Source organism: Argiope bruennichi, chromosome 10 (assembly GCF_947563725.1).
Source record: "Argiope bruennichi chromosome 10, qqArgBrue1.1, whole genome shotgun sequence".
In the NCBI taxonomy this organism is placed as follows: Eukaryota; Metazoa; Arthropoda; class Arachnida; order Araneae; family Araneidae; genus Argiope; species Argiope bruennichi.
The window spans coordinates 115,370,218-115,388,443 of NC_079160.1; the positions used below are offsets into that span (position 1 = coordinate 115,370,218).

At 25.8% G+C, this 18,226-nt stretch overlaps 2 protein-coding genes across 3 annotated transcripts in view; one reads left to right on the forward strand and one right to left on the reverse strand.

Moving 5' to 3' along the window:
* Positions 1–1,899: 1,899 nt before the first annotated feature.
* LOC129989242 (V-type proton ATPase subunit E-like) lies at positions 1,900–9,791 on the reverse strand. Its single transcript, XM_056097631.1, has 8 exons — positions 9,637–9,791; positions 8,643–8,708; positions 6,132–6,241; positions 5,979–6,045; positions 5,364–5,453; positions 3,767–3,930; positions 2,664–2,751; positions 1,900–2,469 (listed from the first exon to the last, which is right to left on the reverse strand). The coding sequence occupies exons 1-8, from the start codon at positions 9,667–9,669 to the stop codon at positions 2,407–2,409; spliced, it is 681 nt and encodes a 226-aa protein (XP_055953606.1). The 5' UTR covers positions 9,670–9,791; the 3' UTR covers positions 1,900–2,406.
* Positions 9,792–10,051: 260 nt separating this feature from the next.
* The window catches only part of LOC129989241 (toll-interacting protein-like), a 29,641-nt gene continuing 21,466 nt past the window's right edge, over positions 10,052–18,226 (forward strand). For both annotated transcript variants that reach the window (XM_056097630.1, XM_056097629.1), the window contains exons 1-4: positions 10,052–10,210; positions 10,318–10,473; positions 15,536–15,669; positions 17,672–17,720. In XM_056097630.1, the coding sequence (XP_055953605.1) occupies positions 10,148–10,210; positions 10,318–10,473; positions 15,536–15,669; positions 17,672–17,720 (402 nt within the window). In that variant the 5' untranslated portion in view covers positions 10,052–10,147. The remainder of the gene's footprint in view (positions 10,211–10,317; positions 10,474–15,535; positions 15,670–17,671; positions 17,721–18,226) is intronic.

Genomic DNA, 18,226 nt, shown 5'->3' on the forward strand with positions numbered 1-18,226 from the left:
AGAGAAAAATTTAAATAGGCACTCTAAGGTGCTAAACATTAAAGTCAAATTAAACTCCTTTCAACTTAAGAATATCAGTAATATGAAATATACTATATAAAATACAGTATATATTTTATATAGTATATTTCATATTACTAGATATTATTGTATTTTAAAAATAAAAAGATGAAATCTTTATTAATGAAATGCTTATGGAATATTCCAAAAAACATTGCATTATTAATGCGTCAGTAAATATATAATGTCATTTAAATATGCAAACTGACAAACACATATAAATAAGATACATTTTTACTCATTTAGTTTGGTAATATGCTTTATCTTACTGATAATGATTCAATAATCATCAGTAAGAAATACCGGAAAAAGCTTATAAATTGTTGTTTTACTATATTATTAAAATAATACATTCCTAAAAAACAGGCAACTTTTGACAATGGACTGTGGCTAGATCTTGTGGACCTTGTTTAAGCTTCCACAAATTTAATTTTACTAGCCCTGTAGATGTAACAGATGATAGGAGAAATTGGATTATGCTGATAAAAATTTGTTTTCTGATATTTATATAGTTTTGGAAAGATGTATTAAGTAAATCATATTGTTTCATACAATGTAAAGTATAGGCAAATTGTATCATCATTTAATGTATATTATAAAAAACATTAGAAGATGAAAATGCAATACAAGGTAAACATGGGAATTTAATTGCATGCAATACTGAAAAGTTAAAAGAAAAAATATATATATATATATAAAATGCATTTTTTAAAATGTTTTTATAACCTTTTACATTAGTAAAAATGTATATGCTATTCGTTACTTTGAATTTCAATTTTTTCTGAAATTTTTTTTATATTAATTATATTTTAGGAATCAATATTATAATGATCATTGTAGATATGCTTTATTAAGCTAAAAAATATCAATTAAGATTTATAAAATATAAATATTATATAAATATCAGTTACAAATAATTATTCATATATTGATTTTATTATGATGAATAAAGAAGATTTAAAATCCCATGCATAACATTTTTTTTAAAGATATATAACTGTTTTCTCAGAAGTGATAAGGACAGATAACCTTAAAACGCACAAAATATCTCCCCTAAATTATTCTTTTACAATCTCAGTTGATTCTCCATTTTATGGAAGAGGACTGGTTTGAAGGATTTGTCACTTCTATATAGGATGCACCCCGCAGATTCTAATTAATCCAAGGTTTCTATTATGAACTGTGACTCTAGATGATATTGCATGACAAAAAGATTATTAAAGCAGGATTTCTAAAATTTTCTTATACAATTTCATTCTGTTAGTCAAAATATTCTAATATTTTGTTATCCCAAATGGACAATATATTTGCCTGCTGAGAAAACTTTACAAAATTCTAAGCAATCAAGTACTGTATAAAACTATGTTTGTAGTTTTCAACTAATTATATTTTTATGTCTGTGTGTATAATGTATTTCAGAGATTTTAGGTTTAAGCAATAAATCACTAATTTTTTTTTAATTTAAAAAGACACGCTTTCACTGCAATTAAGCATTGGTGATGGACTTATTTTGGATGTTTGTCTATTTAAGACTTCATAGATTTTTAAAAATTGAGACAAATTCATCTTCATGCAAGCCTAATGCAAATCTGTCATGGATATTTTAATTTTTTTTAAATTTATAAATAGAAAATAAAGTATTTTTTAGGTAGTAATAACTACATATAAATAAAAATAATTTTTTTTGTAATGCACATTAAAAATATCTTTTAAAATTGCACGGCCATCCCTCAATAATTGGAATATGTGCAAAAATACTGTTGTCAAAGAAATCTTGCACAATATAAATCAGTAATATCATATTTATCATGGTTATTAACTCAAATAATTAAGAAGAACTGTAAATTAAACCAAATATTATTTATTTCTTCAATAAATACACCTATAACTTAACTTCAAGACATATATAACAATCATTTCAACATTTCTTCATTTTCTAATTTAATTTAATTTTGCATACTGCAAAACAGTTACACATGATCCATAAAGTTAACAAACTTGCACCATTTCTCTACTAAATCAAGTTCATAAATACACAGCATCTAAATTACATGGACTAGTTTTGTATAAGAATGAAGGATGAACATCTTAACAAAATGGTTTAACAATATAACATTTACAGTCTTTACTTCATTATAAAATGAAAAACAGATTACATAAATGACACTTGATTATAATAAATTATAAAACAAATTCAACTTCTTATATCAGTATACAATTCTACTCATTACACCAGTTTTTTTTTTTGTGGAAATCTACACTACCCAAATAAGACGGAATGTGTTTTTTGCAATGAGAGATTTTTTTCTTGAATAACAAAAAAAACCACCACAATCTTTATAATTTTTAATCTTTGAACTTTCGGTTGGGATTTGGTCCAAATAAGGTTTCTCGAATTTCAGGTAGCAACTGAAAAGAAAATATTGAAAGATATAATGCATATTTTAATTAAAATGAGACAAAAAAATCTTTTTGAAGTCTAAACAATTTAAGTCATGATTTTATAAAATAACTTTATAAACTGTATTTTCAAAGTCCAGTTCTAATTTTGAAGAGGGGAGGAGTAAATGATCAAGACTGTACATCAAATAATAAGGAATTACCTGCTGACTTATCATTTCCAATCTACTTTCTAAAGTATTGTTGATTTTGATTTTTCCCTTCTGAGCTGTCAGTTCAATGCCCCCAGCACTGAAATAAAAAGTACAATTTTAAGCTAGACTGAAAAATAGTTATATTTTATTTGAAATAAATACTTAGAATATGATTTTAAAACACAACTGTATTCAAGAGAAGGGCTTTAAAAACATATTTAAAAAATAAAAATTCTCTTTACAAAATTTCATTGTTTATCCATTTTATTTCCTAAGTATTTTATTGATCTTGATCATTTTTTTAAAAAAATTATGTATAAACTTACAGTTTTGTTACAAAACAAGTAAAATACATTTTTTTTTTAAATTTTATTTCACTAATATAAGAATTCACAACGTCTTACTACCATTTAGTTAAATTAGATTAATGTCCAAATTTAAAGATATATAAAGATTAATATCATCAAATGTTTACAATGATATTCAAACATGTAGCCTTATTTTTCAATACACAGTTATATGAACTCTTACAGGAAACTCTACATAAACCAAATCCTTCTGCATAGAAGATATACAGTGAAGTGAATAGGATCTCAAATTACAATTTCTATCTAAGTTAAAGTCATATTTCTAAGCAAAGTGGATCAAAACTATTAAAAGAAGCAGCATTCAATTTAAGTAGAGATAATGTTTTAAGGAACAGAAACATATACAATTATTTAACAATATAATAAAATGGATAGGGACTTAGTTACTATTTCTTAGAATAATTCATTTTTTTCAAAAGCCAATCAAATAATTTTTAACTATAAAATACGCAGTATATAACCTAGAACAACTGTTAGGAAATCCATAACAGATGAAAGACTAGCACATTTTAAAATTGAAGAGTATGAATAAATATTGGTTCCATGTTAGGTATCAAAGGATTTAAATTATTTATACTTTAAAGAAAATACTTTAATAAAATTAAATAGTGCAAGTTTCTTGAAAACTTGGTCACAAATACAATAAAAGCCAATAAAAACAAATGTTTAGTGGCAAATTAAATTTAGGTCAAACATAAACAACCAGTAAAATTTTTTATCTCAAAATTTGGAATGGAAACTTACCAATCAGGTGACAGATAATTGTCCTTCTCCACATTGATCTTAATTGGTTTCCCAACTTTATCTTGGTATTCTTTTGCTACAGTGCCTAATATATTTTCTACCAGATTTAGATCTTGTTTTCTGCACCGAACAGAAACTTCATTTTCAAGCAATTGAAAGACAGCCTACAAAATTTTTGTTATTAATTTAAAAATAAAATGAATTAAAGTAATTATAATTTCTAATTCTAAATGGCACACAGTATAATAGTGACCAAAACAGTGTTCTTTAAAATGCAAAACTTATTTAACAATAATTTACACATATACTTGTATGATTCCCAAGATTTTGGTCACTTAAGCAACTGCAATTATTCTAGATATATAATTATAATCCAAATATGTTCAATATTTTTCTCTGCACTGAATGTAAATTTTGTATTTAAACCAACAATATGAGTTTCTAAGAAACATTTTCCCATTTTTTTTACATTCAAATTCATCCCATTGCTGTGGAAATCTTGCGTCTTTTAAGGACTCTTCAAAACAGAGATTCTGAAACATTCTGCTGGATTCCAGGTCATACTTGAATAGCTGTGAATGAATTGGCAGACAATGCTGCAAGTACAGCGACATTGTTTATGCAGCATGAAATACTATTCCCTGATGAAAAGAACTCTTTTGCGAGATATCTTTATTTATGATAGCAACAATCATGGAACCAACAGATAAATAATAAATTACATTGCACAAAACTTTCAATTTATCATGGCCTTGTCATTCAATATCAAATTGACTAGACTCCATATTGGCCATACTCGCTTAACACACAAATATCTTTTTTTTCCCTCCTTCTTTCTTTTCGGTGATCAAACTCCTTTCTGTCAAGTGATCTTAACAATTCATCATATTTTTATTGAATGCCCTGATTTTAATCTTCATCATTTATGTTTTTTAACTCCTTACCACTAAATATGCGAGTGCTGTTGGGGGAAAACCTCACAAAAAGCTTTTTAAAAACAATGGGCATATCATCATTGTTTTACAGTTTTATCATCGACTTTTATTCATCTTTTATCATTGAAGGCTCCTTGAATTACATTATTTTGTATTGACCATATGTATGCCACAGTATGGCCTTTCCTGGCTCTTATGCCATTAAAAATCAACAATCCATCCATCCATCTGGACATGTTAAGCCTGATATGCATAAGTTAAAAACCACAAGGAAATCTTTTATTTGTAATTACATATTCCAATAAGAGAAAACAAAGTTTTCATTTCACAAGGTTCTAAGTATATTCAAATGACACAATCATATTAATAACTGCAAAAGATTTTTTTTGGCTTACTTCAATAAATAAATAAAATTAATGAATTATTTTATAAAACAAGAAAATTTCATAAATTCTATTGGATAATTGAGTAAACAGATTTGATGCTTTAACGAAACAGTTTTCCCATTTAAATTGTTTTCAAATAACAATACAAGAGTTAGTAAGCAAGTAGAAAGGAACAGAAAAAGAAACCTTAAAATATGGAAGAACAGATGCAATGATTAATTAAATCTGAATATTTCATTTTTTTTTTCAGTCAGCATAACAATATTAATGCCTTACCTGGAGAATTAGATTTTTCAGAACATCTTGGTAATGTGCAGTATCTTTCGTTTTAGTATGCAACTTTTTCTTTGCTTCATCAAGAACACCCTGCAAAACAGTTTACAAAAAGCAGAAAAAACAATTTAGTAAAGCATTTACAAAATGCAAAGACAAATACACGGTCATACAATTAATTTAAAAAGTGCTTCTTAAATTGACTGCAATATATTTCTGTTCTTACATAATAATAATTAAAAAAAATACAATAATACTATCTAACAATTCTGAATGCCATTTGCTATATAAAAACAAAAAGTAAGAAAGAGAACATCCATTATCCTCAGTTTAACAGATTTGAATGAGGCTTGAAATTTTTTAATACTGTGTTATAATAAAAGAACATTACTAAAATGAAATTACTAAACAGTTGAAAATAAATCACTAAAGCAGTTTTTTTTTTTTTCTCCCACTTCTAGAAAGACAGAAATAGTCAACTTTCTAACGAAGGTAAAGTATTTAAAGTTTTCATTATCACATAAATCCATATATTTTTAAATATATGATTATATCCACCACCTTATTCAAAAAACATTTTTTTTTTTTTTTTAACAATAGAAGAAAATATTAATAAACCTTGATGTGATCTTCTCTTGCTTTCAAAACTTTCAGTCTTGCTTGATTCAACATATTTGAGCTCTGACTGCAAACAAAATCAAATTCAATTAATTCTTATTTGTTAAAAAAACTTTAAAATAAGCATGAATATATTATTAAAAAAAAATTTACATCTTTCTTTGAAGTTCAACTTGTTTCTCCTTTTTATCAAAGTATTCCATAATTTTCAACCTTTGTTCTTGCACCAGTCGACCTTTTTCAATGTTAAACTCTTCTTCAGCCTGAAAAGCATACTCGGGTTAAAAATGAATGTAATAAATCCAAAAACCGTTTTTAAAAATAAGAAAAATAAATCATATTTTCTTGCTAATTATATTATTTGACCCAAACTTCATTATGAGATTCTTTATACTAACCCTCTATTATCCATAGAATATATGGTTATGGAACAAATCAATTGGAAGCTCCTTAAAGATATAAAATGGCACTAAAAATCATGGAATTGTTCCCAAAAATTAAATTGAGTAATAAATTAGGCATAAAAAGTAACAATTAATTCTCCAGCTTCGTATCCCGCAGATTGGCAATCAGTCCATTTCCTGTGGCATTCTATGTTTTTCCCAATTTAGTGTATATTTTTACGATTACAGATTTTATTATATTATTATTGTAACATCTAACATCATTTTCTTTGAAAAATATTTGAACTTATTTGCAAACATCACTACTAAATAGTGATTTTAAAAATTACGCAGCCAGAGAGTTAAGAATCAGAATTTTTCAAAGTTTATTTTTCAGTATATTAATAATGTAATTTATACTATATATTTCCACGCTACATGCATATTTTGAAAGTATTATGTACAAACTACACAATGAAATTCAATACTACATCTCCCATCATCTACAGTTGTTGCAATTTTATGTAGTCTTATCAACACTTCATAAAATTTTTTGTACTTATATGGAATGTATGTAACTGTCTTGTCTAAGCTCTGGATTTTCCAGTCTTGTGCATCAATTTTCTCATTGTTGTTAGAATCTACGGCATGTATGTTTGGCATTTGGGAAAAAAATATTTTTTATCAAATCATCAACAATCATTAACTCCCCAATCCTTAAATACAGTTTGATAACTTTTTTTGGTAAAAAGCATTTGTTTATACTAATAACTGGAAAAAAAAAATCTTATTCCTTTCAAAAAAAAAAAAAAAAAAAGTAAAATTTCTTTTCATCTAAACAAAATGAGACATATTTACAAGAAGAAATAATATTATTACACTTAGTAGGTATTGTGATAACTATCTTAATACTTCTATATTTTTAACTATAAATCTAATTACTTCTATGCTTTTTGCATTTTACAACTATATCCTTTTTTCAAAAGTTATTTCAATTTTCTGCGACATTAATAAAGACGTTTTGCAGACACTTAATTTCTTTGTTCTTCAAGTGTTAAAAAATTATCTTTTAAATCACTAGGAGTTATTCATTAAATAGTCAAGATACTCTAAATTAGAATCCAACTAAAGCACAAGAATCATATAAGTTTTGATTTCAGGACATTCAAATATATCATGGAGTAAAAATGACAATCTCACAAAAAAGGCCATGAATTAGAAAGGATTGTAGAAGATTGTACAAGAAAAGCTTACTTCATATTATGAGGAAAAAAAATTATCAAAATAGTGAAGCATTAAAAAACTCTAGAGAATGTTCTTTTCTTTTGTACCATACTTTATGATTAAAAAAAGAAAAGACATAATAAAAAGCCTTATTATCCAGAAGGTTAATACTCCAGCTCTATTGAAAATTCACACACACAATTCTGTCTCTCAGTAAACAACAACAAAAATAAAAGACATTGATCGTATTCTCTTATATTGCTTGAAATATCCAACCTGTAGTAAAAACGTGACCTTAATCAGTAATCAATATGGTTTTTTGAGAGTCTTTTCCAAAAAATTTGTTTTTAGTCAGTTCATCTGAAAATTCTTTGATCATTGAAATTTTTTGATATATACTTTGATTTGTTGACATTAGGGGACAATAGAATTTTTTTTGCTAAAGAGATTTTAATCAGATATACTACTACTACAAAAAAAAAAAAAAAATTAAGAATCTGAAGACAAAAAGCCTTTAGACTGCCTTCTCCTGACTTTGTAAATCTTTTAAATTAAAATTTAAGATCTTAAAAATGCCACTATGCTTAGAAGCTCCATGTTTCTCCCACGGATAATTATCTGCAGCCAAATTCTAAGTATACATACTTCAATCATTGACATTAAAGATGTTTTTCATTCAGATATTTTAGAGTATCATTAAATAGAGGGTGATGTTTGAATCCTTTCTGCATTAAATATAAAAAATTGTAGACTTAGAAGTATTTGTGTTTAGTTATCTTTACAAATATATAGAATAAATACATGTAGATGAATTTTCAAGTACACTATCTAGTGTGTATAAAAACTTATTTTTTTTATTATAATAAAATATCCTAATTTCCAATTAACTGTCTACTTTTAATAATCATTCTATAATAATACAATAATTAATATTCTTTAATATATCTATTATCAATTATATTTTACATCTACATAAAATATTATTTAATTTATAACATTAAATAATATAAATGATATCAAAAATGGGTATTTATTTAAAAATTCACAGATAATTTACCTTTGCATCAATTTCTTCTACTTTTTCATTGGCCTCCTGCTCTATGAAGGCCATCATGTGATTGATCTGAAATTAAATAAACACATAAAAACTATTAATAAAGTAGAATTTAAAATGATGTTTTACCTCAATATCTTAAATTTATTTTTATCATTCCAAAATGTAGCTTATTGCATGGAACAAAGCGAAAACAGATAAGAAACATATATACAGAAGGAATAATAAAACTAAAACAATGGAAGACGCAATTTGATCTATGATCTAGATGTCATCTGTTTACAGGTTCTATAGAACTCAGAATAGGCATCAAAACAAATATGTAATATTATAAAATAATAATGTAATCTATATATCCTGGTTCAAACTAGACTATGTTGAAATTCTAAAGTAGCTGCCTTAGTCATATATTTTTAAAAGTTATTAAAATGTTTTTCAGAGTTTTTATTGAACTTTTAATTACACAGATACTTAAATTTTTTTGCTTCCTTCTAAAAAAGTTCGAAATATTCAAACTAAAAATACACTAATTGTCAAATCAATATTTCTTACGATGGAACATAAAACTTGACTGGAGTTTAAATTTTAAATCATTTAAAAAAATATGTCTAATTCAGCATACATTAGAAATATTAATAAAATTTCAGAAATTTGAAAAAGAAAAGTTTTTTTTTAAATAAATAAAAATTAATAGCTATACCCACAATTAAAATAATCTCTCAAAGTCTAAAAAATGGAACTTAGAAAAATATACGAGAAATATCAGTTTATTTTCATATCTTTTTATAAAAAGCTGCATGAAAAATTTCAGGAGGATAGTAAAAAAACTTTTTTAAAGAATGCCAAAAGAATAAATTTTAAACAAATTTTATTCTTTAAAAACAAAATTACAAGCCTTTCAGTTTTGAAATGAGAAATCATAAAATTCTTAAGAGGCAAAAATCAGATATTCGAAAATAGTTTTATACGTACAAAGATTATTTAATATCACACTTACTTGTTTTTGCACATCATCGTCGCTGAGAGACATTTTGAATTTCTTTTTAATAAACGATGTACTTTAAAAATTTCAGACCAACTCCTTACTAGAGAGAGAGAACGAAAGTCATATGATCAGAAATTTTATTGTACCTGTGGATTGTTGCCATACTTCGAAGCAATTATCATTGTATAAATGTCATAAAATAAGGTTAATATTCAAGAGAATTTCATCAGTCATTTTACTTGATTAAGAATTATAATTTGATTGGAAAATTGCATTTCTAGTCAAATTACTTGCAACTGACTTTAACATAACCTATTTTAATTTGAAAGATTTGTCTTCCGAGCTTGAAGTCGTGAAATAATCGATTAATTATCCATGTCTTTCTCCGTCATCAATTTTATCGATATCTTTTAAAAATAAATAAACATTCATTAGTTGCTGTGTTTTTGTTTCCAGTTGTATTGCTCTTGAGTAAACATAGGCAATTATTTATATACTTCTTCTTTGTAATGTGACATATGCAATGGCTTCTTGTGAATCTGTTAGTGATGATTACGAAGATAAAATCAAAGAAAGGAGGAAACAGGTATCTTTCTAAAAGAAATGTGTATTCTGCGCCATTATCTAATTTAATTTACTAGTTGGGACTTTTTTTTATCTATTCATTTGTTTTATTATTAATGTATTTTTTAGGTGATGTTAGGAGAACTTCCGGATGATTTCTTAAGAGTTACTCCTCTTACATCGGCACAGCAATTATCTTTGGACGAACAAGCAGCAATTGCATTGCAACATCAATATACAGTAGCATCTGCTGTTTCTGGACGTCTAACTATTACAGTTGTTGAGGTTCGTAAATTAAATATCTCCATCATTATATCTTTTTAAAATGATATTTCCAGTTTTAAAGCAAGAATTTGAAAGGTATTTGAACAAATGAAATTCTAGTTTTTAACAAAATTTGTCTAGTTTCTTGTAATGAATATTAAAGTTGTGTGCTGGTCTGCTGTAATAATTTCAATAGGTACTTGTTATAGTTTGATAAAAATAATTAAAACTATTTTATTAATATATATTTTTAAAATGTGATATGGTGCTTAAAAATCATATTATTGTACTGTTAATTATCTTACATGAAATTTTTGCAATTTAATTAATATTGCTTGAGGTTCAAGGTTTTTATGAAATGTTTATAATTTTAGATAAGTGCTCTTAATTTCCATCAATATGTCTTCTATTTTTTGCCTTTTTGTTGAAATTGAAAGGCAAATTTTTATAATTAGCTTACAATATCTATTAATATTAAATAAACAGTTTAAAAATCAGGATATAATATGGCAGTTGAAATCAAAGTCATTTTCCATTCTTCCCGCATAAAGATTAAAGTACCTATTTTTTTAAAATTATATTTCCTCGTTACCTCTTAATTCAACAACAATGGTGTATTATATGTTAAATGAAGATTTTAATTGGAAATATATTTAGTATCAGCAGTTTGCATAAAAACAAAATTTCTGAAATTTTCTGCAAGTATGGTCTTTTTCCAGAATGACGACCATGAAAAATATTTTTGCATTCAAAATTGTGAGTGTGTTTTGAAAAATAGACCTGAAAATTTGACTATTAGAAAGGAGTGTAAAAGGATGAATGTGATTGGGGAATAGCAATAGCAACAATGTGCATTATATGGAAAGACTATTGGTCTGCATATATTGTTCCAATTGTGGAAAACCAAATAGCTCAATCCAGATTTTAAATAAGGAAAAAGACCATTAAAAAAATGTTTCCTTAATCTGTTAATTACAACAAGAGATTTATTAACCATTTAGAAAGCCTATACAGTATTGATAGGAAAAGTTAAAATTGGTAACATGGGCTTTTTTTTTCTTTCTAATTTTTAAATTATGAAGGTACAGTAAAACCTGTTTTTGTGTGGTCTTTTTTTTATGAGATTTTATTTTTATATAATTTTTTTTCATGCAATTTTTTAAATGTGGATATGAATTTCAATGGCATTGGCACCATTGTAATGTTTTTTATCAGTGTAGATATACATGTACTCTTCAAATTTTATTTGTTTTAAACAGTCACCTGACAATGCACTTTCAATTATTTTTGCTCGACAACTAGTAACATATGCTTCATATTCTGATTCAAGTGATTAAGCTTCATTTTATTATGAGATTAAAACTAAATAAATAATTACTTTTTTTTGTATTTGTATATAATTTTTATGATTTTTCTTTTATTATTAGACATAAGTACTCCTTAAAATAAACAATTGTAGCCAAAAAAACAGTGAAAAGAAAGACAATTCAATTCGAAACAAAGATTCTAATATTAAGTAGACTAGTAGCCCATCTGTTTTGGATAAGGATGAGTAGCAGTGAATTATATAAAGTGCTCCATGTATACAATGAGAAATTAAATGTTTTAAAAATGTTTCCAGATGTAATTTAATTATTTATTTTGTTTTGATGCACTTTCTATGCATTTTGTAAATAATTGATGTATTTTCTAAGTGCTACTTTTTTTAATGTTGTCCCTGTCTGCCACATAAAATTTTTTTATGTATTATGTCATACAAAATTGTTTATTATATTGTTACGAATCTGTGAAGCTGCTTCCCAATATAGTTGGTTCCATCATCAGAAAGACTGTTTTACATTCATCTGTATTGGACGGAATCCGGGTGTTGCGTCGGAGGTTCCAGAGCTTGGCAACTAACTTGACGACTTTGGTGCCAAAATAGATTATACCCGAAACATCGAGAATTTTCCCGATCCATCCATTAGGAACCAAGATACGCCTCGAAAGTTCCCGATTGGTTGAGAGGCTTCTAGCCCCGCCTCCTGAGACTTATAAAAGGAGGCAGTCTGCAGCTGCCGGGAGAGTAGTCGGAATCGACGGTGAAGGACAAGTCTTCCAGAGATTAGCAGAGCAGTGACGGAATCAAGCTAGTGCTGAACTAAGTTGTGCGCTACTGTCTGCAGTAGAGTCTTGTTGTGTGCTGCTGTGTGCACATCTCGGCTGAAGATAATTGTCTTCTCTATGCTGTATATGGTTGTCGTCTTTGTGCTGTCCTGTGTGTCTTCATGTAAATAAATGTCGTTGTCTTTTTTTTCTACTGCCGTCTGCTGATTGAGCGTTCTCTACACCATATAACTTTCACTATCCAAACGAACCCGGAAATTTCGTAACCATATATAAAAATTTATAAAATTTCAGAATATATTTTTATGTGTTTTTTTTCATGCGGTCCTTATCTACCTCATAAAAACAGGTTTTACTGTATATATTTTGTACTAATAACTGTCAGATTCCTGTAAAAATACTATACTACAAATCTTACAGAATTTCAAATGAGAAATAATTTTTTTATCTTTTGTTGATGAGGAATAAAATCTTACAGCATGAAATGACACAGAATATCAGTGGTCCTTATAATTATATATATATATATATATATATGTCTGCGTCAGGGGAAACTTGATTCAAAAATATGAAGCATATGCTCTTTCTCCTGTGAAGATATGCACTGTATTATACAAAAACAAATGTGCATAAAACACATACAATATGTAAAATATTCAAAAATCGTTTGTGTAAAAAACATAGGCTCATGCTTCAAACAGTTGTACTCAAAATAATAAGACATTTTAATTTTTATATGATATTTTAAATTTTGCATTTTGTTTTAAATAATTATTTTTATATTTTAATTTGTTAACTTTGATTTTTATCAAAAATTTGTTCTAAATTATAATGATTTTTATTTTTCTTAATTTGCATATATTAGATATAGTTTAGAATAATTTTGTGGTAAATATATAAGATCATGTGCTTTTAATGTTTTCAATGATTTAAATTTTTTGGAACATAAATGAAAATGTTTATGAACTGAAGATTTTCTTACTAATTGGTTACTTTAAATAGGCAATATTCCCAAATGAAGAGACCCCCATGATGGGAGATATTAATATTAATAATTTTTTTACTGTAAGATCTTTTATCCCACTCATTTTGCTTTTCCATTATATTTTTAAAATTTTAATAACCTGTGCTAGAAAAAGTTAAATGAACTGCATTTATTTTTATTCTGAGAAATTTTATAAATTTCATATTTTTGTATAGTATGAGCATAATTAATTGAATAAAAATGGTATGCAAAAATTGTATTTTCAATTGTAATGTGAATTTAAAAAAATAATTCAGTTTCTTTTTTTTACTTCTTAAACAATATTTTTAATCAATCAATCATGCCAATTATTGTGTGTAATAACTGTCAATATTACATGCTTGTGACAATCTGAGTCATTCTTGTGTCTTTCCTATCTTCTGGTTAAAGGAAATCTTTGTTCATATTCATAACCAGATTCATTATTCATTATTGTGATATGTTTAATTGACAGACTTTTTTGTAAGGCATCAATCACACTAAACTATAATAATAATTATTTTAAAATGAAGTAAAATATGAGAATGTTATGTTGAATGTATTTTTACTATAGTTTTGAATGTGAAAATGTTTGAATGTAAATATAGATTTTCATGTATAGATGAGAACATAATCATTATTGAAAAATATTACTGGAATACAGCATTAATCAGTTACAATTTAGTATAAATGATTTTTCATTCTTTATTGGAGTCAAAAGGAATTTGAGTTGTACCATTAAAAAAAGTTTCAAATATTAATATATTTTATACTTAAAAAAACAAAACAAATATAGGCATATGTTTTCTTAACTTCTATTAATCAATTATAATAAATAAAAAATAAACGTAGTAGACTGTCATCTAGTTCTCATTTCAGTGATTTTTTTAAATGAAACATGGTACTTGTTTATTAAGCAGATGCCAGTAACTCCTCTCATTCCACAACAATCATTTTGAATTTACAGTCAAACTTTGTGAAACAAGCATGGGCCATAATGAATGATTCGCTTATAGAACAAAACAAAATGTGAAAAAGTGGTTTGTTTAACAAATGATATTTTGCAGAATAAGTGGCTAGGGGACACAGTAACATCATATGCTGGATTAGCCTGAATCAGTCTGTTAAGCATTTGTTTGAAAAGGACCCTTATATCTACAAATAAGAAGTTTTGTCCAGATAGCATTATCGAACATGACTTTGAGCAAGTGCCCATGGAACTTTAATCAATGAGATTGTATATTTGACCAAGATTTTACAGCTGGGTGGGGATTTAAGAGAATAGGAGTATAAGTAAATGTTATTTCAAATAGTTGCTTTATTTTTTACAAGGAAAAATGTAAAATTTCTCCATGTTACCTTTGAGATATCTTATTTTTAAATGCAAGATTTTTCTTTAAAACAATAATAAATTTTAAATTGATAAAATAACTTTTCTCTTTTAAAAAGACAAATATATATGTATATATATGTAATAGATTTCGAATCCTGTCAGCTAAATTATATGTAACATATTTTAGTTTAAGTAATATGCAGGTTTGAAGCAGTGAAGAGACTTTGTATTTTTAATTTCGTTTTATTCTCTCTCGAGAGGCAAACATGATTATTTACAAGAAGGCGCAGTGCGGCACAAAAGCAGAAGGCAAAAAGGGGGCGAACAAATGATCACTAGTCTTATATAACATAGGATTTCTGGCCAGGCTCCAATTCAATACACGTGGTGACCTTTGATACCTTTTCAAGGGCAACCGAAGATATCGCTTTCTCTTGATACATAGTACTGATGGCACTTTATTTTTACAGAGGAATTAATTAAACCGAAAGTGGAATTGGATCACAAAATAAGAGAATATTTTAGAATGAAGTTACGATGGGCTAAATTAAGATAAACTCTTGGAAATTAATTTGGATTAAATTAAGAGTTTAAAAATTACATATATATATTCTAAAAGTGTTAATTTTATTCCATTTTAGGCAAAGTTAAACAAGAATTATGGCTTAACACGAATGGATCCTTATGTAAGATTGCGAGTTGGAAACACAATTTATGAAACAAATACTGACTACAATGGTGCCAGGAATCCTAGATGGAATAAGAATTTTAATTGGTATGTGTTTCTGGTATTTAAAGCTTAATTATTGTTAGTATTAAAAAATGTAAGACATGATAAAATGTTTTTATGTGCAAAAAGATAATTTATTAATATCTGATACAAATTAAGGATTTTCATGCTTCTAAAAATTATAAAATGGCTAAAAATAATTTTTTTTATCTATTGTAATAATAATTTCTGTTGGGGAAAAAAAAAAAAAAAACTTAATGGATCATTTTTGTCTTCTTTTTTTTCTGGTTAGTAGAGCATAACAAAATGTTTGCCAATTTTTAGTGTCGAGATAATTTTTTTCCCTTTGCATTCATAAATTTGTGGCATTAGATTGGCGATGAATATTACCTATTAGACTTCAACATTTTTAAAAATTTCAAATAAAAAAATGCGGGGGCATAGAAATAAAGTAAAGTAAATAAATGATATTTCTATTTATCCTTTTCAGTTCTTTTGGTAATTAGGAATTTTTTCTTGTGAAATTTCCAATTAAGTGATTACTATACTTAAGTTTTTATCATAATATTTTATGCAAAAGTCATTTAAAATGTTCTACTGGACAGACCATTAAACTTAGAGCTACGAGGTTTGTCATCTGATTACTTTTTGGATTATGGATTCTCATTAAGAAAGTTTTCTCAAGATTTTAATTAGATTTTTAATTAATGATTTTTCCCAGTAACTTTGAAACATATTATTACATGAAATATTTTTACATTACTTTAAAATTTCTTAAATTAACTTTTTACCAAATTTTATTTTTTCTTTGAATAAGTTTTTTTCTATTTCAATAATTTTTTAACTTAATTTAAGCACAATAATGCTTTTTATTTTCATCAAACCTTTCAGTAATACATTTAAATTTCTGTTAAAGTTATTACAAATAAATTAATTAATTAAACTTACTTTGGAGATAAATTCTTAAATAAAACTTCATTTTTATTATGTTTTTAAGAAGCTATTATTATTTCTGTAAATTTTATAGCAAAAAATTGTTATAAATGGAATTCATTGGTCAATGCAGTCAAGATTTGAAAATTACTTATCATGGAACTTTGTTTTGGATTAGAGATTCAAATATCTTCATGTTTATTTATATTTCTGTTGATCCAATAAAATGTAATAATAATAATAATAAAGTAAATCTTAGTTAAAAGGAATAAAAAGCCTTTAAATTCATTTGGACTTTTAAAGACATTTTGGAGTTTGAATGGGAAAATAATCGAGGCTTTTAAAAAGTTAATTGTTTTTAAAAATGGTCAATTATTATTTTTCAGAAAAAACAAAACACTCACCACTTTTTGCAAGTACCTTTTTTCTTTTTGAAATTTTTTTTATTAAGTTAAATAATTATCATTAATTTATCTATATCAATAATTCATTTTATTTTTATTTGTTTCTGATTACAATTCAAAACAACACAATTTACAATTTTATTGTGAGATATATAGAAATGTTGGTAGTTTTTAAAGAAAAAAGGCCTGCTCTTTATCTGTTAGATTTTTTGGGAGGAAAGTGATCATTATAATCTTTATAAAAGGAAAACAAAACCATAACAAAAACTAAACACAAGCTTACTCTCATATAAATAGATTTTAAAAAAATTATGTAGAGATTTATATTTGTTTGTCATCATGTTGAATATTGTGAAATAAGTCACTTTTTGTCCTTTAAAAAAAGTCTTATTCCACCTCCCCCCCCCAATCAAGGTCGGCAAAAATAAAGTATTTAAAATTATATATATATATATATATATATATATATATATATATATATATATATGAAACAAAAATTATGTTTTTATTAGAAAAATGCAATTTTTATTTTATTTTATTAAAAATGCAATATATATATTAAGATTAAAACATATTATTAATAAATTATACTGCCTTTTGATGTTATGTTAAATTATATTAATTAATTTTTATTTATAAAAGAAAGTATGTAAATAGTTCTTGCTCTATATATGATAATTATTTTAATTGTATATTATTTGCATTTTCAGCTTTTTCATAGCACAGGATAAAACTATACACATTGAGATATTTGATGAGGTGAGAATAAATTTTATTTTGTTTTTTATTATTTGCCAATTAAATAATCCATTTCTTAGAATTGCAAATTAGTTAATTTCAGTATGTGATTCCTTTTAAAAAATATTATTTCATGCAAAATTCTGTTTAGGAATAAATTATTTTAACCAAATTCCTGAGTTTTAATTTAGAAAAAACAATGTTAGCATTTAATTAACTAATTTCATTTACATTGTTCAGAATTACAGCTTGCAATCTGAGCTTTTCTAACTCTATTTAACCCCTGTCTCTCTCTCTCTCTCTTTCCCTCCTGTAATTCTCCTATTCTCTTATTTTTGAATAGCTATTATTTGCCTTTATTTTTCAGTAGCAATTCTTTCTTTTCAATCTTTTTTTCTTCTTCCATTCTTTTATTAATTACTAGCCATCTTTGGTTTGCCATTATTAATGATTCCTAAAAATTTCAATTAAATTTTTTCTGTAACTTGTTCTTAATGGTTTCAGCAGCAAATTTATTTATGTTTCAA

Coding starts and splice junctions, on each gene's coding strand:
- LOC129989242 (XM_056097631.1), bottom strand. CDS start 9,669: ATGTCTCTCAGCGACGATGATGTGCAAAAACAA. Junction 6,242..8,642: donor TAGAAGAAATTGATGCAAAG/GTAAATTATCTG, acceptor TATGCTTTTCAG/GCTGAAGAAGAGTTTAACAT. Junction 2,752..3,766: donor AATTATCTGTCACCTGATTG/GTAAGTTTCCAT, acceptor TTTTTATTTCAG/TGCTGGGGGCATTGAACTGA.